This window comes from Phodopus roborovskii, unplaced genomic scaffold (genome assembly GCF_943737965.1).
Source record: "Phodopus roborovskii unplaced genomic scaffold, PHOROB, whole genome shotgun sequence".
Lineage (NCBI taxonomy): Eukaryota > Metazoa > Chordata > Mammalia > Rodentia > Cricetidae > Phodopus > Phodopus roborovskii.
In genome coordinates, this window is record NW_026125052.1 from 14,147,449 (window position 1) to 14,169,859 (window position 22,411).

The 22,411-nt window shown below is 49.5% G+C and overlaps 3 protein-coding genes across 3 annotated transcripts in view; 2 read left to right on the plus strand and 1 right to left on the minus strand.

The window, feature by feature from the left end:
- The window catches only part of Ormdl3 (ORMDL sphingolipid biosynthesis regulator 3), a 152,961-nt gene that overhangs the window by 42,076 nt on the left and 88,474 nt on the right, over nt 1–22,411 (minus strand). The gene's annotated exons all lie outside the window — the stretch shown is intronic.
- Nucleotides 1,956–15,008, plus strand: Psmd3 (proteasome 26S subunit, non-ATPase 3). The gene is made up of 12 exons (XM_051175931.1): nt 1,956–2,337; nt 5,045–5,235; nt 5,519–5,656; nt 7,878–8,014; nt 9,428–9,618; nt 10,065–10,168; nt 12,383–12,497; nt 12,583–12,702; nt 12,821–12,924; nt 13,167–13,322; nt 14,399–14,449; nt 14,555–15,008. The coding sequence occupies exons 1-12, from the start codon at nt 2,130–2,132 to the stop codon at nt 14,630–14,632; spliced, it is 1,593 nt and encodes a 530-aa protein (XP_051031888.1). The 5' UTR covers nt 1,956–2,129; the 3' UTR covers nt 14,633–15,008.
- Nucleotides 19,694–21,090, plus strand: Csf3 (colony stimulating factor 3). The gene is made up of 5 exons (XM_051182827.1): nt 19,694–19,733; nt 19,820–19,992; nt 20,349–20,456; nt 20,581–20,721; nt 20,932–21,090. The coding sequence occupies exons 1-5, from the start codon at nt 19,694–19,696 to the stop codon at nt 21,088–21,090; spliced, it is 621 nt and encodes a 206-aa protein (XP_051038784.1).

Sequence of the window (22,411 nt, forward strand, 5' to 3'; positions counted from 1 at the left end):
TCCCAGCTCTGCTTACAGAGATGAGATCTCCATGCTGGAGTTGTTTTGTGCTTTGAGAAACTGGCCCCTGTATCTTCAAAACCAGAGCTGAAGGAGCCCTGTGGGAAAGGAATGGGAAGGCTCTCTGGTCCAGTTTTCTTCCATTTGTGTGTCCCACTCCACACGGGGCATCATTCTGCCCTCATTCACAGGCATCTGGATATAGAAAGGCCTCCACAAACTGCTCCCCAGAGCCCCTTCAGCCCCTCCATCCCCACAGCACACTGCATCTCAGGGCAGAACAAGCAGAGTAGCAACTTCTTTCTCAAGGTCCCTGTGATACCACCCTTTCTGTTTTCATTTAGAAAAGATGATGATGTGGGCTGCAGAGATGGCTCAGAGGTTAAGAGCCCTGGCTGTTCTTTCAAAGGTCCCGAGTTCAATTCTCAACAACCACATGATGGCTCACAACCATCTGTAATGAGATCTGATGCCCTTTTCTGGCATGCACGCAGGCAGAACATTGTATACATAATAAAATCTTTTAAAAAAAGATGATGATGGTGCTGCTGCTGCTGATGTGTATGTCTGTCTGTCCCATGCCATAGCTGTGTGGAGATCAGAGAACAACTCTGTGGAGCCAGTCAGTTCCTTCCTCCCACTTTTTCCTGTTTTCCAGGAATGGAACTCCTGAGTCCTCATGCTTGTGGCAACACCTTTATCTCCTAACTCACCTCGCTCATCCAGTTGTTTTGAGTTTTTGAGAAGGCAGCAAGCTCTCACTTTTCTGGAACTATGTAACCCAGGCTAATCTCAAGTAAGGACAATTTTCTCAGCCTCACAAGTGTTGGGGTTACTGGAGTGGAGCATGGTACCTGACTGTACATTATGGGCTCTCTCTCTCTCTTTTCTTAAAAACATTTATTTATGAGGGCATACCACAGCATGTTTGTGGAGTTCCGAGAACATCCTGTGGAACTCTTTTTCTCTCTTTCTACCATGGGACCCAGGTATCAAGCTCATGTCTTCACACTTGGTGACAAGTGCCTTTATCCCCTAAGCCATCTCATCGACCACATTATCATCATCATCATTTGAAATAGTCTTTCTATGTAGTTCTGGCTCTCATGGAACTTGTGTGTAGACCACAGTGGCCTCGAAGTCAGAGATCGGCCTACCTAGGCTGAGGCTAAAGGTGTTCACCACCACATCTGGCCCTACATTACATTCTTGAGCTGGGTTTTGCAATGATCCTCTTCGTACTGGCCCTGACTAATTCTACACAAATACACCCTACCCCAACACACTCCCAGGCAGCAGAGATAATGTGCCTTATATTCAGCACTATACAAACACTTGACAAGAACAGGGTCATAGTAAAGTACACCTTTAATCCTAGCTCTTAGGAAGCAGAGGCAGGAGGATCTCTGTGAATTTGAGGCCAGCCTGGTCTACAGAGCGAGTTCCAGAACAGCCTCCAAAGTTACAGAGAAACCCTGTCTCGAAAAGCAAAACAAAACAAAATTTGACAAGGAAGTTCAGATGCTGCAGGTGTTGAGCTCAGTTCAACCTAACAGCCCAGCTACAAGTACACAGGCTCCTTTCCTTTCCTATGATGGAAGCACCGGGCGGGCGTTGAGAGCGCGAGCCAGACAGATTTCATAGGGGACCTGACCTGTACAAACTAGGAGAGCTTGCCAGGCAGGGAAGGGAAAAAAAAGCCCGGCAACTTGTGATGTCATCTGGATCTCCTCTCGGATAAGCCCTACCCACTTACGTATTAGAGTCTGTGGTAGCCCAGGTTGGAGCCTAAAGGACCTCTCGCGGACATCCAGAGAGGAAGATAAAATCACCACTCTTCAGCTCCACAATTTCTTGCGGACTCCTCCCCCTTCCTAGAAGGTCCGCCTTCATCGTGCACTTCGGCTATTGATTTCTTTCCCCTCCCTAGACTCGGCCATCCGCTCGCTGGGCCTGGCATTTCCCAGAAGCCCCAGCGCCGGGAAGGAGTTTGCAGCTGCTCGGTCATCGTGCGGCCCGACGCGAGCCCGCGCTGGTGTGCAGGCCCGTCTCTGTGCCTGGTCTCTGGTGTGAGGGTTTAGGCGAGGCCCCTGCCTCGGTCCCCGGACTAGGCCGCGACCCCGGGCGCCATGAAGCAGGAGGGCTCGGCGCGGCGCCGAGGCGCCGATAAGGCAAAGCCGCCGCCGGGAGGGGAACAAGAACCGCCGCCGCCGGCCCCCCAGGATGTGGAGATGAAAGAGGAGGCAGCAGCGGGGAGCGGCTCAACGGGGGAAGGAGACGGCAAAGCAACCACGACCGAGCACTCCCAGCGAGAGCTGGACACTGTCACCTTGGAAGGTACGGGAGCCCGCGTCTGGGACATGCCGCGATCACGGGTGACAGCGGCCACGGTGATGCGACTTCTGCCTGGGACCTCCGCGCAGCCTCCACCTACCTCGGTTCCATGTGTTCGGTCAATGGGGCTGGGGTCGGAAGTGCCCGCCCTACCACCCTGACTCTCTCGACCCCAGCGGGCGACTGAACCTGTTCTCCGGGCTGCGGATTGCTCTCCTCACATTCCCTCTTCTCATCTGGGGTTGCATCTTGATCTCACCGAGCCTTTTCTTCAGTCCTTCCCACTGATCCACTCCATGTACACCCCATCCAACCGATTCTAGCGCCTCCGAAATATTAGTGATCTATAGACATCAGCGTTTGTATTTGTTGTCAGAAGAGGCCAGGGTAACATTACACTGGCCCCTTAGTTAAGAGTTTATAAAGGGTTCTGTAGCTTCAGCTTCCTTTAGTGAACTCCCTAGGAGAGCCATTTCTACCCTGTGTTGCTTCTTTATTTCTGTAATTGAAGTAACTAAACTGTCCCGTTGCTCTTTTCCTCTCTTGAGGTCCTTATTCCCTCCGTTCCTAAAGAGTCCAAGCACATACACTTTCACTCGTGAATGTGTCCTTTTGTTATTGTTTTTTGTTTGTTTATAGTGCTTACCTGTGGCCCCGATTCCTATAAGCCACCACCATCATCAGCTTTTTCCTTCCAGGTGCCAATTCTCGGGTTCCTATTATCCTCTTGTCCCCCTTAAGATGCTGTTTTACCTTTTCCATCCTGTCCGTGTTTGAAGTGGGTGAGGTGAGACTTCTCATTGTGATCCTGTGCAGTTTTCCAAGTACTGGATTTTTTTCTCTCCCTCTCTTTGCCTAAAACTACATGAGAAACTACTTCAAAACATACAGATAAGCTAAGTTATGCCCTGAGTGGTACTTTTGAGGATGTGTGTGTGTGTATGGTCTGCACCAACTCCTACTGTAAAAGTTGGCAACAGGATCTATGTACAGAAAGGTCTTTTTACCTGAAATAAAAGTAGCCAGTGGCAGAGATCTCACTCAGCATTGCTTGAGGGTGTGTGTACATGAGCATTTCATTATGGTTTGTATAACAAGAAGAAAAAAATATAACCAATGTTAACTTTTTTCCTGTGTATTTTCAAGCTGTTCTATAATTGAAATCACTGAAGTACCCAGTTAGGATCAAAGTATTAGTAATGTAAAGATTTTTTTTGTCTTTTTTTTTTTTTCATTTAACATGTTCATGAACACAAAGTTCAATTTGACTACTCAGTATAGTGATAGAGATTATAAACTCCAGAATCAGTTTCCCTGTTTGTGTGAGATTAAGAGCACTATCTGTTTTTGTTGAGTTATTGTGAACATTAGAATACAGGTTACTAGGTTACTATTTGTAATAATTAGTATCACAAACATGGGAAGTGTGACTAAGAAACTGCCAGTTGATTGCATTCTCTTAATTGCTGCATATTTAAAGTTTTCATGTTTCTTGTTCTTTTAAGTAGTTTTGCAATCATCATCTCTAATCCTCAGTTTTTAATCTACTTTTGTAACTACTTAAATGTAGCTTCCCAGAATTTATATGCCTAAGTCAAAAAGGGTAAACATGTCTACTAAATTTAAATTTGTGTTTGTGTTTATGAGTGTTTTACCTGTGTGTTTGTAAGTGTATGGCATGTGTGCATTGTCCACAGAGGTCAGAAGAGGACATCTGACCCCCTGAAACTATAGTTATAGATGGATGTGACCTGCCATGTGGGTGTTGGGAATAGAACCTCAAGTGTTATGGAAGAGCAGCCAAGTACTCTTAACACTAAACTATCTCTTCAACCCCATTTCTAAAGCTTTTTGTGTTGTCCTGAAAATCTGATTTACATTACAAATGTTCTTTTCCCATTACTGTAAATGTTTACATTTGCAGATATGTGGATACTACCAAAATACTGTCTTCATGTCTTTTATCAGTTGGCCATCCTCTGCTTATGTCCAGTGTTCACTTTTGTTTCAAAATTAGGGCCAGTAGTCTCAGTGTCTCTGTCTCTCTCTTATTTATTTATTTTTATGTGCATTGATGCTTTGCCTGCATGTACGTGTGTATGAGGGTGTTGGATCCCCTGGAACTGGAGTTAAAGACAGTTGTGAGCTGCCATGTGTGTGCCGGGAATTGAACCTGGGTCCTCTGGAAGAGCAGCCAATGCCCTTAACCGCTGAGCCATCTTTCCAGCCCTCAGTAGTTTCTCTTAACCAGTTATATAAATTCTTTGTGAAATGAAATGTGAATCCGTTCATTTGTTGCACATATTTTTCTCTTGACATAGTTCTCAGGAGGCTATTTCTGTAGTTACACTCATCAGTTCTGTGTGTCTGTCTCTGTGAGATTTCTCCACTGTTTACAAGGTCTTTCCTTATTTTGAGCTCTGATAAATCTCCGTGTATTTCTTGTATTTTGTTTCTCAACTGTTTTCTCTTCTTTGCCTTCCTGCTATCCTCTATGCTATCCCCTGCCCCGGCTCTATTTTTCCTTGTTTCCCAGTTATGTCTGAAAAGTGGTGTACTGCACCCGTAAATATTGCTTACTCCATTGGACCAGAAGGGGTAAATCCACATGATGCCCCCTTTGTAGGTGCTCCGTGGAACTGTTCCCCCAGAGTGGTAGGGAACAGGAGGAATTGGAAGTAACTTCTTTTTCTTCTCTGGTCCTCTGCAGACATCAAAGAGCATGTGAAACAGCTGGAGAAGGCTGTTTCAGGCAAGGAGCCTCGGTTTGTGCTTCGGGCACTGCGGATGCTGCCGTCCACGTCACGCCGCCTCAACCACTATGTTCTGTATAAGGCGGTGCATGGCTTCTTCACCTCCAATAATGCCACTCGAGACTTCCTGCTACCCTTCCTAGAAGAAGTGAGTTTGGCTAGCTTCGAGGGTGTCTGATAGGATTTGCAGTGGTCTCAGGTGTGATGGCTTCATTCTTAATATTACAGAAATCTTTGTTATATTCTGTTGTCGGCCTCTTTGACACTCTGTAAAAAGGACTGTCTTTAATTTTGTATGCTCAGCACCTGCCAAGTTCTTTGTGCGTAGTAGGCTCTCAGTAAGTGTGCGTCGAAACATGTAGAGAGTGCCCAGTAAACTCTTGTCCATTGGTTTGGCTGCACTTTTCCATTGTCACTCTGTCCTCTCCTAGCCCATGGACACAGAAGCTGATCTACAGTTCCGTCCACGTACAGGAAAAGCTGCATCAGCGCCCCTTCTACCTGAAGTAGAAGCCTATCTCCAGCTGCTCATGGTCATCTTCCTAATGAACAGCAAACGCTACAAAGAGGTACCCAGGGTGCAGTGGGAATAATTATCGAGCCCCGGGTCTCTGGGGGAAATTATCTCTAGTGCAGAAATAGAGGGGACTCCACCCACCTCCCCAAGCCAGGCATAGCAGTACACACCTGCAATCCTGTTGCTCAGAGGCTGAGACAGAATAGTTCGAGGCCAGCACAGGCTGCATAGTGAGATCCTGTCTCATATTTGCACAGAGTAAACTTTTGTAGATCTTTAATAACTAGTAGCCTTTAATCCCAGCACTTGGGAGGCAGAGGCAGGTTGTAGATGGAATTTTCTGTCCCACCTGGTCCATGGCCGTTTAGTCCCAAAGGCTTATATTAATTCTGAACTGTTTGACCTATTGCTCAGGCTAGCTTTCTCTTAATTAATCTATGTATCTCCACGTGGTCCTGGCTTACCTGATAATGCCCAAGTGTCCTACCTTCCCGGTAGCTACATGGCATCTCCTCATGACTGAGTCCTTGAGACCCTCTTCCCAGAATTCTCCTAGTCTCCTTGTCTGGTAGTTCTACCTATACTTCCTACCTGGCTACATCCTGCCTGTCTATTGGCCGAAACAGCTTTATTCATCAGCCAGTAAGAGAAACTTATTCATAGCATACGGAAGTACATCCCCCATCAGCAGGTAGATTTCAATGAGTTCAAGGCCAGCCTGGTCTACAAAGTGAGTTCCAGGACAGCCAGAACTGTTCCACTCAGAGAAACCCTACTTGGAGAAAGAAAGGAAGGAAGGAAGGAAGGAAGGAAGGAAGGAAGGAAGGACTAGTAGCAGTAGCCAGGTGGTGGTGGCACATGCTTTTAATCCTAGTACTCAGGAAACAGAGGCAGACAAGTATCTGAGTTCAAGGCTAGCCTGATCTACATAGCGAGTTCCAGAACAGCCAGGGCTACACAGAGAAACCCTGTCTTGAAAAACTAGAAAGAAATGGCAGGTAACCATGAATGGTGCATGTCTTACCTCAGCACTCAGGAGGCTGAAATGGAAGGATTGATAGAAGGCATATGAATACCCAAATAAAAGTAATAAATTTTCAAAAGCCAGCTCTGTGAGGCTGGAGAGATGGTTCAGCTGTTAAGAGTACTGGCTACTGTTAAAGAGGACCCAGGTATGATTCCCAGCATCCACACAGCAGCTCACAAGCATGTATCTCCAGCTCCAGGAGATTCGGCATCCTCTTCTGGCTTAGACACTAGGCAGACAGGTGATGTACCTAATATACATTAAGGCAAAGCACTCATACACAGAAGAGAAAAAGGAAATGAACTCTCACTTCTGGTCTGAAGCATTTCCAGTAAGGGACATTGGATGTTCAACTTGCACTATAGTTCTGTCACTTGCCAGATTGGGCCATCTTGCTTGACAGTTGTAGCTACATAGGTCATGCAGAAATGGCAGGCATCACTCTTCATGTTGTGATTTGTTCTTTCTCACATCACTGTCTATTTACTTGTTTTTTTTAGATAAAATTCATCCTCTTGCTGTACATAGTTGGGTGGTTTTCCTGTATACATAGAAGGCTGTGCAGCCATCGGTGCACACCAAGGGCATGTTCCTTGCTCCAGCACAAACACTTGCCACCCTCTCTCTCCCAACAAACCGCCAGTATGCTTTCTGTCTATGGAAGATCTGCTTGTTGCACTTAGTACAAAGTTTAAAGATTATGCAGAGGGTAATGGCATAGCATGGATCAATGAGCACATCCTTCTACATCCTTTTTTTAATCTGAAGATGTACTATACCACTGAGCCATACCCCTAGCCTGTTGTTTTTACTTTGTCTTGTTGCAGTGTCTTGCTCTATAACACATACTGGCCTAAGACTTGCTGCGGTCCTCCTGGTGGGATCACATTTTTGTGACTGGCTAATACTCTAATGCATATACCTTACTTTGTTTACTGTTGCGCTGTATGTGTAGTTTTGTTTCTCTAGCCCAGCCTAGCCTCAAACTGGCTCTTTCTCTCTCCCCAGTCCTAGAATTACAGGTGTGCAGCACCACACTTGGCTCTTCATGTGTTCTTCAGCTACCAAGAAACCCTTGGGTGACTTTGAACGATGTAGACAGTAGCATTTGTCTCCAGGCTTTTGTGTGTAGCTGTTTACAGTTTTCTTGAATATACACCTGCAAGTGGAATCGCTGGCTCATACTTCCTCTCTGACGTTTGGAGGAATTAACATGTGGTTTCTTTTGCCCCTCAACCCCTGCCAGGCCCAGAAAATCTCTGATGACCTGATGCAGAAGATCAGCACTCAGAACCGCCGAGCGCTGGATCTTGTAGCTGCAAAGTGTTACTATTATCACGCCCGGGTCTACGAGTTCCTGGACAAGCTGGATGTGGTGCGCAGGTATGAGTAGCCAAGGTCTCCATGAGATTAGAGCCATGGTCATCACCACTGCAGGTTGTGGCCTGGAGGGAATGTGAGACTAGTGGGTGTGTGGTTCTGTCTCAGTCACTGTTCTGTTGCTGTGCAGAGACACCATGACTAAAGCAACTGTCAGGGTTATCCCATTGTCTTCATGGCAGCCTGTGTGGCTCTGGGACCGTAGCTGGGAGAGCTACATCCTTATCTGAGGGCTGGGAGTCTGGCTTGGACTGTTTTGTCCCCTTGAGTTTTTCAAGGTGAAGTTTTTCTGTGTAGACCCTCTGGCTGTCCTGGAACTCACTCTGTAGACCAGGCTGGCCCCAATTCAAAGATCCTCCTGCCTCTGCCTCCCAAGTACTTAGATGCTTGGGCTTTTGAAACCTCAGTGAGACACATTTCCTCTGACAAGGCCACACCTCCTAACCCTTCTAAGCCTTTCAAATAGTGCCACTCCCTGTGACTAAGCATTCAAATATATGGGCCTGTGGGGACATTCTTGTTCAAACCACCACACAGATACCAGCAAGTGATAGGTAATAACTAACACGCCTTGAGCTGTGGGAGTGACAATTTTCACTAAGCAGTGGTGATAACCTCAGGACTTTCACAAACTGCCCCTGGATTTTTTTTTGTTTTGTTTTTTTTTGTTTTTGTTTTTGTTTTGTTTTGTTTGTTTTGTTACCCCAGAACTAGGGAGAATTGGTAGATGAGTTAGGGTTGAAAGGACATGCTGGAAATATTTTGGCTTTCTGTTCAAAACCTGATATAGCCACCCCACCCCCAGCCCTTTTGAAAAGGCAGAGCCCTTACACTAGTTTCTGAGAATTGAACTGACTGGCTTCTTCTTTTGTGGCTCACCTCTCCTGTAGCACGCTGGCCTCCTGTTCTTCCTTGGACATAGCAGAGATACTTCCTCAGAGCCTTGGAGCTCCCCTTTGCCCAGAACCCTCTCCCCACCTTTAAGTCCATCCTTCCCTGTAACCATCTCAGTCCTGGGGTAACCAGGCTGCTTAAAATCCAATTCTGGGCCTGTGAAATGGTTCAGTTTGTAAAGGTCCAGCAACCTGAGTCTCATCCCTGAGATCCATGTAATAGAAGGATAAAATCTGTTCTCTAAAGTCGTCCTCTGACCTCCATATCTGTGCTATTATTGCACACTTGCCCATACACAATTCTTTTTTTAATGGTTTTGAAAAATCACTAGGGGTTTTTTTAAGACAGGGTTTCTCTATGTGATAGTCCTGGTTGTCCTGGAACTCACTTTGTAGACCGGGCTGGCCTCGAACTCATAGAAGCCCACTTGCCTCTGCCTCCCAAGTGCTGGTATTAAAGGTGTGAACCACCAAACCTGACATGGGTTGAGAATTTGACATCCACTTGCTTTCCTTCCCAAAGTTTCTTGCATGCCCGGCTCCGGACAGCCACCCTCCGGCATGATGCAGACGGACAGGCTACCCTATTGAACCTCTTGCTTCGGAATTACCTACATTACAGCTTGTATGACCAGGCTGAGAAACTAGTGTCCAAGTCTGTCTTCCCCGAACAGGCTAACAACAATGAATGGGCCAGGTACCTCTACTACACAGGTAAGCGGGGGTCCCCACCCACAAAGCAGGATGTGGTTCAGGCTCCGTGATGCTGACTTTTCAGGGTTGGTCCACAGACAGTATTCATCCCAGATAGGCACAGGAGAGACCAAGTAAAGCTTGGGCTGATTAGCACAGTCTAGGCCCACACATGGGATATTCAACAAATCACCAGGCAAGCAAGTGGTTGGAATATTCTAAAGCCAGAGTATTTGCCCAAAGAGGGGGTAGTGGTAGTTATGGGGAATGCACGACTTTTTTGTTTGTTTTGAGACAGTTTTCTCTGTGTAGCCCTGGCTGTCCTGGAACTTGCTTTGTAGACCAGGCTGACCTCAAACTCACGGAGATCCGCCTGCCTCCCAGAGTGCTGGGATTAAAGGTGTGTACCACCACCGCCCAGCTGACACCACTCTTTTGACCCAGTCCCCTCTCCTGTACCCCCCCAGGCCGAATCAAAGCTATCCAGCTGGAGTACTCTGAAGCCCGGAGAACGATGACCAATGCCCTGCGCAAGGCCCCACAGCACACAGCTGTTGGCTTCAAACAGACGGTAGGCCAAGGGCCTGGTCGACTTTGGTGTTCAGCACCATGAGTGACAAGAAAGGATGAGCCGTAGTGTTTCAAAGAGAGGGAGAATGTCTCCAAGGACCGTGGGCCTATGTAAAGTCCCAGAGCCTAGTTCTGGACCTAGTTCTTCCAACTACAGGACTGAGTTGATGCCTTGGTACGGCACCAACCTCATTGTTCTCTTGTCAATAGGTTAGCATGGGCAGTGATGGCTCAGTGTGCTGGAGAACATGGTGTCCAATTTATACCGAGCCAACTTGGTTTCAAAGAATAAGAGATCTTAAATTTGAACTGGTTTTTGGAATATTAGAATTTTCACACAAAGGAATTCTAGACACATGGGACACATGAGCAGCCTGGGAGATGCTTATACTATAAGTCACATACTGAAGTTTCTTTGAAAAATCACTAAAAGGCAGGTACAATGGCATACAGTAATCCAAGTAGTTAGGCTAACGCAGGAAGGTGGCAGGTTCAAGGCCAGCCTGGACTACATAGTTAGTGTAAGACCTTGCCTCAAACAACAAAAATCACTACAGATACAGATAATGAAATGAAGTGTCTCATGCTGGTGGAGTCCCATCTGTAAGTCTGGTATCTCAAACAAGATGTAAGGGTTCATGTCTCCTTACAGTAGCATCTGGGGCAGGATGGAGCAGAGTTGGCCTGGAATCTTCAGCCAGTGTTCAGTTGATGAAGAAGCCTGGGACAATGGAAGGGGAATTTGTGTGTGTTTAAGGAGCAGGCCTGTCCCCTGCTCCACCCCTTTCAAAACTTATTAAAGTATAGGTTGCAGCCGGGCGTGGAGGGGCACAGCTGTATACTCAGGCACTCGGGAGGCACCAGCAAGAGCACTGCAAGTTCGAGGTCAACTGGGACTGTGTAGAGGGACCCTGTTTACAAAGAAATCTCTCTCTCTCTTGCGTATGCATGCTTGCTTTTTCTCAACAGAGTCTCGCTGTTTATCCCTGGCTGGCCTGGAATTCAGCGTGTAGACGAAGCTAGCCTCTTGATTGCTGAGATAGAGATGAGTGCTAGGCTGCCCCAGAGCCTGCACTCGAACTGTTTCTCAGGTGTCAGTGCTGCTGGTACCCGGGAGACTGACTCACTTTCTTTAGGGACAGATAAAGGCCATTTAGCACCAGAAACCTTAAAAGACAGACTTTGGAAGTAGATCTTCGAGGAATTATGGAAAGGAAGTGGGGGGGGGGGAAATATGATCAAAATATATTTTAGGAAATTTTCAAAAAATAAAAATATAAAGTAAGAAAAGGCAGGTATATCGGGCCAGGCTTCACACTGTATGTCATACTCCAGCACTTAGGAAGCTGAGGTTGGAGTATTGTTCCTAATTCTATAGCAAGTTCAGGGTTCCCCCGGGGGGGGGGGGGTGTAACCTAAACTGTGTAAGGAAACCCTGCCTTTTTGAAAAGGCAAACATAAATTTGTTCCCCTTCCACTTCTGCGGTCTGAAGCCTAACAGGAAGTCTTACTAGGCTAACAAAAGTACAAATGGGATGGGCTCTTTCTGGGGACCTTGGTGAGACTCTGGAGCCTCCTGGTGGCCTTAGCCTGTGGTCTCCTTCAGTGCCAGGCCGCACCCTAACACCACACTTTGCCATTCCAACCCCTGCTTCCCTCTCATCCCCTTTGTAGGCTTTTTGTTTATTTGTTGAGGGATATGTATGTGTATGTGACCGTGTGTACGTGTGTGAGTGGGGGGTGAGTATATGTGGGGGGGGGGGACTTCCTACATAGTCCTGGCTGCCCTGGAACTCTCCCTGTAGACCAGGCTGGCCTCAAATTCACAGAGATCCACCTGTCTCTGCCTCCTGAATGCTGGGATTGAAGGTGTGTGTACCACCATGCCCAGCCCTTTTTTTTTTTTCTTAAAGACTTATTTTTTATTTAAGTGTGTAAGAGGTGCCTGTCAATGTACACCAGGTGTTTGTGGGCTCCCACAGAAAACAAAGAAGGAGTCAGGTCCCTAGACCTGGAGCTATGGACAGTTGTGAGCTGCTGAGAACCAGACTCCTATCCTCTGCCTAAGCAGCCAGCATGCTCAACGGCTGAGCCTTCTCCGCTCAACACAGTTCTGCCCTCCCCATCCCTCGATATGTGATGAGATCAGAGCCCGTCCATTTTTCCCTGTGTCTGCGCTCCCTGCCCACTGTGCTCCCTGTCATACCCTGCACAGGTGCACAAGCTTCTGATTGTGGTGGAGCTCCTGTTGGGGGAGATCCCAGACCGCCTGCAGTTCCGCCAGCCCTCCCTAAAGCGCTCTCTCATGCCCTACTTCCTTCTCACCCAAGGTAAGGCTGATCCCCCAGAGCCCTGCCCTGAGGCCTAGTGTGTGTACCCATGTACATCAGCTGAACCACTCCTGTCCCCTCACAGCTGTTAGGACAGGAAATCTTGCCAAGTTCAACCAAGTCCTGGATCAGTTTGGGGAGAAGTTTCAGACAGACGGGACCTACACCCTAATTATCCGGCTGCGGCACAATGTGATTAAGACAGGTGTGGGTCTGGGTCTGCACAGGCTGCAGGCGGGTTGTCTGCCCAGGACGGGCAGCCTTGTGGATGGGGGGTGGTGTCCTGCCTGTGCCCTCCTGCCCATGCACTGCTCCTCCTACAGGTGTGCGCATGATCAGCCTCTCCTATTCCCGTATCTCCCTGGCGGACATTGCCCAGAAGCTGCAGCTGGATAGCCCAGAAGATGCAGAGTTCATCGTCGCCAAGGTGGGACTGGCTCGGGAGCCACAATGGCCAAGGGTGTGACCTTCCGGCCTGTAACGGGGCAGGAGGAGGAGGGAACTTGCCAGAGGGCACAGCAGTAACCCAGTCTCATCAGAAAGTGCCAGTAACTGGCAAAGCAGGAGGTTGCCAGAAAGAATGAATCTGGGCGTGAGTGTTAGGACAGAGGACCAGAACAGCACAAGAGCTAGCAGGAAGTGACCTTTCCTCCCTTTGGGAACCCACAGGCCATCCGGGATGGCGTGATCGAGGCCAGCATCAATCACGAGAAGGGCTACGTTCAATCCAAAGAGATGATTGACATCTACTCTACCCGGGAACCCCAGCTAGCCTTCCACCAGCGCATCTCCTTCTGCCTGGACATCCACAACATGTCTGTCAAGGTGACACACCCTGGCTACAGATTGGGCTAGTTGGCTTTTTTTTTTTTTTTTTTTTTTTTTTTTAATATATAGGCAAAGGGCCTTTTTTAAAAACAATATTATGTATGGTGTTCGTGTCCTGCATGTATACCTGCACTCCAGAAGAGGGCACCAGGTCTCATTACCAGGTCTCACTATAGAAGGCATGTGGTTGCTGGGAATTGAGCTCAGGACCTCTGGAAGAACAGCCAGGGCTCTCAGCCTCTGAGCCGTCTCTCCAGCCTGCTAGTTGGCAGTTATGACCCTTCCACCCCCAAAAGCATCAGGGAAGCCTGGTTTGATTAGTATCCAGTTCTAGCCCGTGTCTGAAAATCACTGGTGTGCAGTGGGCTACAGGGACAGAGGGCTCTGCCAACAGTGCCTTCTCCTGTAGCATGTAGGAGATGTCACCAGGAGGAGCAGGCAGGGGCCCCAAGGTTGAGGAATCACCTCTCTGAGCCCATCTCTGCCAGACTGCGGATGGCTACCTGGCCTGGCCGGCCTGCTTGGAAATTGCTGACAGAGTCACTCCACACTGTGGGGCCCTTGGCCAGGCTCACCGGTACCAACTGTGAGGAGGCCTTTAGTTCTGTTCCTAGACACCGAGTTTGGTGCAGGTCTGGCCTAGTCTTCCTCCTTACCCAGGAACCAGGATATTACTGCCTTCCTTAAAATCTGCCAAAATACACTGAGCAGATGTGCAAGACCCTTTGTGATCTAGCCCTTTCTATCCTCACCTTTAACATCTAGTAGTATAAGAATTCAATTCTATTGTGGTGGTGCATGCCTTTAATCTCAGTGCTCTGGAGGAGAGGCAAGTGGATCTCTAAGAGTTTGAGACCAGCCTGGTCTATGTGGTAAATTCCAGGGCAGCCAGGGCTAAGTAGAGAGAACTTGCCTGGATGGATGGATGGGTGGGTGGGTGGGTGGATGGATGGATGTCAGTTCTCACCTAGACAGGAGGGTTGCCATGGCCGTCGTGTTGAGACCTGGTATCTGGGGCAGGCAGAGGGCATGTCAGTGATTCCTGCTTCTCTTTCCACACCTGATGTTTTCAGGCCATGCGCTTTCCTCCCAAATCCTACAACAAGGACCTGGAGTCTGCAGAGGTGAGCAAGAATGAAGGGTGGAACTTTTCAAAGGGAAGCAGGGAAGGCTCTGGAGGGCAGGGCAGCCCCTCCCTTGGGTGAAGCCGGCAGCCCCTCTCTCCACAGGAACGACGTGAGAGAGAGCAGCAGGACTTGGAATTTGCCAAGGAGATGGCAGAAGATGACGATGACAGCTTCCCTTGAGCCAGGGCCTGGGGAGGGGTGGGCTGAGTGGAGACTGGCTTTTGTCCTTTCCCTCAGGGGTCCCCTGCCCGAGAACCTGGCCTCCTTTCCCACACGCAGCTCACAGACTGTATGTGCAGGGGTCAGGGATGCTGGGAGCTAACTATCCCCCTCTTGCTACCATGCCTCTCTGTGGCTGGTGACAATACACTGTGGGCAGGAAGATGGGTGGCAGTCTCCTGGAGGCAGGGCCCTGCCTAATGGTGGTATAGGCAGCAGGAGGGGATGGACAGAACCGTGGATTAGGGTGTGGACTAGGGCCTGGAGTTGGGACATGTTGGGTTGTATGTTTTTGAAGCTTCAATTATGATTTTTAAACAATAAAAAGTTCTCCAAAGTTCCTTGCACTCGTTGATTGCAGTGTTGAGAGGCCCAGGTGGCTTTGTCTTTCTTGGCATTATAGTCCCCAGTGTGATCAGGAACCAGCAGATCTGCAGGGAAGGGCATCACAGTGAGGTGAACTGAGGTCAGGAGGCCTGGGTTTGGGGCTCTGAAACGATGGGCATGCTGATGAGTGTCCTAGGCTTCTCTGCACCTGTCGTCAAAGACTAGACTATGGCCTCCTGGCTCTTCATCAGGAACACAAGCTTCCAAGAGACTCAAGGCAAGGTGAGCAACAGAGATGGAGTCAATTGGCAGAGTGCTTGCCTAGCTTGCATAGAACCTGGGTTTGAGTCCCAGCTGTGCACAAAGCAGGCATGATGATGCACACCTGTAACCTAGGTCACCTGTAACCCTGGGTCAGGTTCAAGAGCAAACTGGGCTATATGAGACCCTACCTCAAAAAGAGTCAAGAAAGAATGAATGGCCGGCCCCGTGTGCACAAGACAGCGAATCCAGGCAGGGTGGGGAGTTTCCTCAATGGCCCAATGAAGATAGGCTGCCAGTGAAAAAAACTGGGGGGCAGGAAGGGGCGCCTCGGCTCCTTGGCCAACCGCAGGTGCACATGGCTAAGTGATATACACCTGTTCTTGCCAAGCGTCCAGGGCTGAGGCCAGTGCTCGCACTGGGTCAGTGCAGTTAGGCCTGTGTTCCTGGATCACTACACATGTATCTTTGTCCCTGCCGAGCTCTTGTCTGAGACATAATGTTCTGCCTCTGGCATTCCACAATCACTCTTCTGTCTTGCCTGCTCAGAGCCACTTAGTCACTTTTTTATGCCAAGGTGGTTGGTGGGAAAGCTTTGTCTTGACAGCTGTCTGTAAGCTTAAGGGCTGGGCTTCCAGCCTCAGTGGCCACCCAAGAGCCTGGTGTACCATTGGGACGCTTAAAGTATTTTTCGTTGGGGAGTGCACACTGACACACCTCACCAGCAAAAATTCACTCAACATGTTTTGATCTTTGCTTTAGTTTCTGATGCCAGCCCTGGTCACAGTGACCCCACATTGTTACATTCTTCAAGCTCATGCCACCTCAGTGTCATAAAGCACATGAAGTAGCTTATATGAGATGGGACTCCCTCCAGCTCTCCACTCCATCTTTGCAGATGATTTTATCCCTGTGTTAAGTTGTTCATGCTTTAAATATTCTACAGTTTCGTGAGACAAGGTAGCTTTGCTGGGAGTTGGCTACACAGAACAGGCTGGTCTTAAACTTGCAGCTATCAAGGAGGTTGACAGGAAAAAATGGTTCACAGATTCAAGAAAAAGAGCCAGAAAATCTTGGCAAATGGACCAACTGTAACAATGACAAAATCCTAAACTCAACAAGCCAGGAGAGGGCTTCCTTTGCATCAGGTGGCAACCATGAGCCTGTGGTACTGGGCATTACCAACAAGAAGATTAACTACATCAGGCAGTGATGGTGCACGTCTTTAATCCCAGCACCTGGGAGGCAGAGGCAGGTGGATCTCTGAGTTCGAGGTCAGCCTGCCTGGTCTACAGAGAGAGTTCTAGGACAGCCAGGGTTACACAGAGAAACCCTGTCTCAAAGAAACAAAATATTAATTACAGCCAGACACTGAGCAGATAAGAAAGCTCAGGCTGCTATGCAGGCTCAGATTATGTGATAATATCAAAAAACACAAAAGTGCACATTTGAAGATCATAGACAAGGGGGTTGGAGAGATGGCTCACTGGTTAAGAGCTTGTTGCACTTGAAAAGGACCTGGTTTATAACCAGCCACAATTCCAGTCCCAGGGCGATCACTGAGAATGCCTGGGAGAGCAGAGGACAGGAGGAGGGAGCAGGTAACCATTACAACAGCTGTAAGCAGCCAGGTGGTGGTCCATGCCTTTAATCCCAACAATCAGGAGGCAGAGGCAGGTGGATTTCCAAGGCCAGTCTGGTCCAGGACAGCCAGGATTGTTATGCAAAGAAAAGAAAAACTATCTTGAAAAACAAAACAGAGGCTGGAAGATGACTCAGAGGTTAAGAGCACTGGCTGACCTTTCAGAGGACCAGAGTTCAGTTCCCAACAGGCAGCTCACAACTCTGTAATTCCAGTTCCAGGGGATCTGACACCCTCACACAGACATACATGCAGGCAAAACACCAATGCACATAAAATAAAAATAATAAAAAACAAAAAACAGCTGTAAGCCCCACTGCAATGGCCATAGTCTCGTCAGTTTCAGGAGAATATTCTACAACACAGCCCCTCCCTCCAGTTCTGCATCCTTTCTGTCCTCTTCCACAGTGATCCCTGGGCTTTGGGTAGATAGCACAGTTGTCTCTCACTAATGGCCAGGCACTTACTCTCAGCACTTGGACCAGTTATGACACATTACCAATGTCTTCTACAAAAACCCTCTCTGACCGAAGCTGATGATATGTGGGCATAATTTGGACGGCAACCGGACAAGCACATCATGTCTAGTTATCAGAACAAGAGCAGTAGCTTCCCTGCTGGGTCTTGACTTCCAAGCCATAGATATGGACAACGATTCCAGCACTAGAATGGATTACCTCCTGTAGAGCCAGCCTCAAACCCAATCAGGAAGCCAGCCGTTGGTTGCTCTTACAGACTTGCCACTATTGCATGCCGGAGGAGGCCCTGGGTTCACATTTTGCCTGACCAGTCAGTAGTGCAGCATGCAGAGACCATAGCTGAGTAAGGGTCTGCACAGCTCCTTCATGCATTGTGAGCTCTAAGCAGCAGGGAGGAAGCCATCAGATCAGTTCCAGCTTGATTTCTGTGTCTTGCGACCAGGACCAGAACCTGTGGTGTCTTCAGCGACAGAGTCTTAACCACCGAATTCTGGTTAGCAACCAGCAGCAAGTAGCAATTTCCTCATGACCCCCAACCATAAAATTATTTCATTGCTACTTGTAATTCATAACTGTAATTTTGCTACTGTTATGAATTGTAACATAAATATCTGATATGCAGGGTTCTGACATGCAGCCCCTGGAGATCACAGCCCACAGGTTGAGAACCACAGACCTATACATAATGAAGAGTTTCTGACAAATGAGGTAGTCAGTGGTTGCCATCAGCTTGTTTTAAGAATGGGAATCCTCCCAGCACTTGGGAGGCAGAGGCAGGTTGAGCTCTGTGAGTTCGAGGCCAGCCTGGTCTACAGAGGGAGTGCCAGGACACCCTCCAAAACTACACAGAGAAACTCTGTCTGGAAAAAAAAAGAGAAAAGGAAGGAAGGAAGGAAGGAAGGAAGGAAGGAAGGAAGGAAGGAAGGAAGGAAGAAAAAGAAAAAAAGAATAGCAATCTCCTACCCTCCCAGAGGATAAGTAGATGATGTCTGTGACTGTGGCCACCAGGTGGCACCCTAGCCACAGGAATAACCCCACCCAGTCAGCTGTGCCTCAGCATCCAAAGATGTCTCCGATCCTTGACCCAGAAGGTGGGAATGAACTAGCTCAGTGATAGCTTGAGATTTGATCAGTCAGACAAGTGGACCCTCCTCCTCCTTGGCCAGCAACACCCTGTTGGAACTGAAACAGGGGCCAGGGTGTCCCTCCAACTCTACTACCCATGAGGCATTTCCCTCCGTGGCCCATTTCACAGGGTTGAAAATTCAAGGTCGCTTCCAGAGCTAACATCAGACAGAGTTCTAGGATTGGAGATGCACCTTCTCCTTTCTCGCCCCAGCCTGTGTCCACTCAAGCCAGATCAGTTGCTTCTGTGGTGTAGCAATCTTCTGGGAACCTGCATGTCCCAGTGCCCGACTCCAGATCCCCCAGACTCTGCTATGGTGGAGTACTATGCCAGGAGAATAATGCAGGGAAACAGAAAGGCAAGGTCAGGTAGGCAAAGAGCCCCAAAGGGTCTTGATTCATTCAAGACAGATATCCGGTTTCCTCTGGCCTCTCTGCCGGGATCCAGGGGTTTAAATGAATGAGTCATCATGGGGGGTATTGGGGAGTTCCCAGCTAATCAGCCTGGGACAGGACAGCCTGAATGCTGGATCATTTTGATTTTTATCCAAATGTGGAGAGGACAGAAACAGCAATACTCTAGTGTGCTGTCCAGGGCTTCTGGCACTGAGAAGCCACCTGGGAGCTCATGGGTATAAAATGAGGACAATGGGCTCTTCCTTCTCTCAGAACGTTTCCCCCCAGGTATAGGCATCCTAAGAATCACAGGAGAAAGGGAAGAGGGTTAGGGCACTAGCTACCTCTGCATATTAGGCAGGGGGTGAAGAGATAGAAGCAGCCTCGGCCTGGGGGTCTGGTTCTTCCCAAGGTCTGACTGAGTTCTCCCTGTACCCTCCAGGACTTCAGCCTTGTTGGACTACTCAGATCAAACACCCTGGAGCAATTCAGGCCTGGGTGTGGCTGGAGGAAGAGAGTTTGGGGGGGCAAGACGTCAAGGAAGGAGCAGAGATTCCCCGATTTCACAAAACTTTCGCAAAACAGCTTTTTCCCAACCCCCTGCATTGTCCTGGGCGGCAGAAGAAAATTTGCATAAATCCTGGGAAGTTATTACTAAGCCTGAGTTGCCCCAGCCGCAGGTAATTTCCTCCCAGGCCTTGATGGGGTTGTGTATAAAGGCCCCCTGGAGCGGGGCCCTGGCAGAACCCAGAGCTGCAGCCCAGATCATCCAGAATCACCCAGAATCAACCCATGGCTCAACTTACTGCCCAGGGCCGCAGGAAGCTGATGGGTGAGTGGCCCTGATTACCTGCCCTAGGCATGGAAAGGAGGGAGGCTGGAGTGGCAAGTGTTTCAAACCTGTCTGTCTGTTGCCAGCCCTACAACTGCTACTGTGGCACAGTGCACTCTGGGCAGGACAAGAGGCCATTCCTCTGGTCTCTGTCACCTCTCCACCACCATCCCTGCCTTGGCCCCGGAGCTTCCTGCTGAAGTCCTTGGAGCAAGTGAGGAAGATTCAGACCAGGAACTCGGAGCTGCTGGAGCAGTTGGTGAGTTAGGCTGTAGCAGGTGTGGAGGAAAGGCCTGCGTGGAGCGCACAGGAAGGCAAATGGGAAGGGGGCAGGCTAGGGAGCCAGAGCAGGGGCAGTGTTTGCCTAGTGCGCACCAGGGTCTGGATTCCAGCCCCAGAATACGACAAAACACTGAGCATGAAGGGGACATGGAAGAAAACGAGGCGAGTCAGCAGTGGGACCCTCCGGTTGGGACAGTAGAGTAGGGTCACTGGGACAGGGACCGACTGTAGGAAGCTGAGAAGTCAGGTGGACGATAGAGACAGATGAGAGGACTTAGGAGGAAGAAAGGGCCTGGCCCAGGCGAGCGCCCCTCAACACCCTTCTGTCAACAGTGTGCTACCTACAAGCTGTGCCACCCGGAGGAGCTGGTGCTGCTCGGCCATTCTCTGGGCATCCCAAAGGCTCCTCTCAGCCACTGCTCCAGCCAGGCCCTGCAGCTGGTGAGTATTTGGAGGAGAAGGGCACCAGGAGGAGGATGAGAAGCCCTGGTATTAGGGCTCCTGGAGAGAAGGGGTGTCCCACTCCATACTGCCTAATGGTCGGTCCTACTGTCCCCAGACGAAGTGCCTGCACCAACTCCACAGTGGACTCTTCCTCTACGGAGGCCTCCTGCAGGCCCTAGCGGGCATTTCCCCTGAAGTGGCCCCCACCTTGGACATGCTGCAGCTGGATGTTGCCAACTTTGCCACCACCATCTGGCAGCAGGTGAGCTTCCTCTGGAGGGGCACAGCACCCACCGGCACACTTGGAGGCTCTCAGAGGCCTGTGAATGGGGGAGCCCCATCCCTATCCCCCTGCTTCTTTGAGGTGAGAGGATTTATTACTGTTAATAGTGAGCCAGCCCCACAGGCCAGCTTTCCTGCACCCCCTCACCAGCAGTAAGGACCGATCCCTGACTTCACCTTCTCCCTACAGATGGAAACCCTGGGGGTGGCCCCTACCGCGCAGCCCACCCAGAGCACCCTGCCAACCTTCACCTCAGCCTTCCAGCGCCGGGCAGGAGGTGTCCTGGCCGCTTCCCACCTACAGAGCTTCCTGGAGACGGCTCATTGCGCTCTGAACCACTGGGTCTAGACTGAGAAAAGCCTTTGCAGCCGGTTTATTTATCTCTATTTAATATTTATACTTATTTAAACCTACTATTTAAAGATGGAGAGGAGAAAACAGAGCTCCAAGCCTCTAGGCCCTCCTCTCCACTCTGAGTTTTGTTCTCCTGCTTGTAGCAGCGAGGGCAAGCTTGTGTCCTCCTGTCCCCAGGGCTGGAGGGAGATAGGTAAATACCAAGTATTGATCCCCGAGGCTGCGCCGGGCATCCAACTCTGTGGTGGTACAAAGGGCCACAGTGAGCCCTACCACCGCATCTCAGGGGCCTCGGCAGCATCAGGAGGTCTCCCTTTTGGGAGACAAGACAACCCTGTTTAATATTTAAACAGCGGAGTCCCCACAATGGGTTCTTGCATCCCTTGCTCTAGTCAACCAGGTCGTAGGTTTCCCTGTCCCCAGAGGAATGAAGGGCCTGAAGCAGAGGCAGCCAGGTTTGGCCCTGGAATTTATTGGATTCTTTTTGAGAGCCTTGCTGGGCTGGGAGTGTGAGGGAGAATGGCAGGAGGAACCCTGTGGGGAGGGTTTGGCACAGGAGGAGGCGGACCTGTCTGACCTCCCTCTAGGCCCCACTGCTCACTGTAAGCAAGCTCGAGGATAATAAAGTGTTTTGTATCCAGTAAATGTCTTTCTTCCTTCTTGGGTTTGGCTGGTGAATGGCAGGAGAGGACAGTGCTGGGAGGAGGGATGCTCTGGCTCATCCCTCGGATCTGGGTGCTGGGAGGAGGGATGCTCTGGCTCACCCCTCGGATCTGGGTGCCGCTCTCTGTATGTCCTGAATGACAGTTCCCTGCCTTGAAGCCACAGCTTCTTGGGGAAGATGGATGATGAGTCGGTGGGAGAGAAGGGCCAAAGGGATGGAGATGGGGCAGCTAGGGCACACTGGACATGTGTGGTGAAGGACTGGTCCCTTCACCACTATGAACAGCCCTCCACAAAGCTGTCCATCAAGGAGCATGACACCACGCCTTTTACAGGCAGGATCAGAACTCAAGTTCTGCCTTGGCTGGCTTTCCCTTAATGAACCCTATCTCCTTGCTACCATCCTCGGGAACACTTCCCTGCTTGGTTCGGCTGCTGAGCTGAAGATGTCTGCAAGGGTGGGGGTGTGGCCATGAAGAGCACTTGCAGTTGAAGCTGCCCAACCGGACCAACCTAGGCGCCTCCCCCCACAGCCCTCCATAACCCTCCACACCATTGGCTTCTCAAAGTCCCCTCAGCAATTTCTCTTCCCATAGCCTCACAGGTCCACGATCCTGGACTTGTAGAGTCCCTCCAACAATCTTCTGGAAGG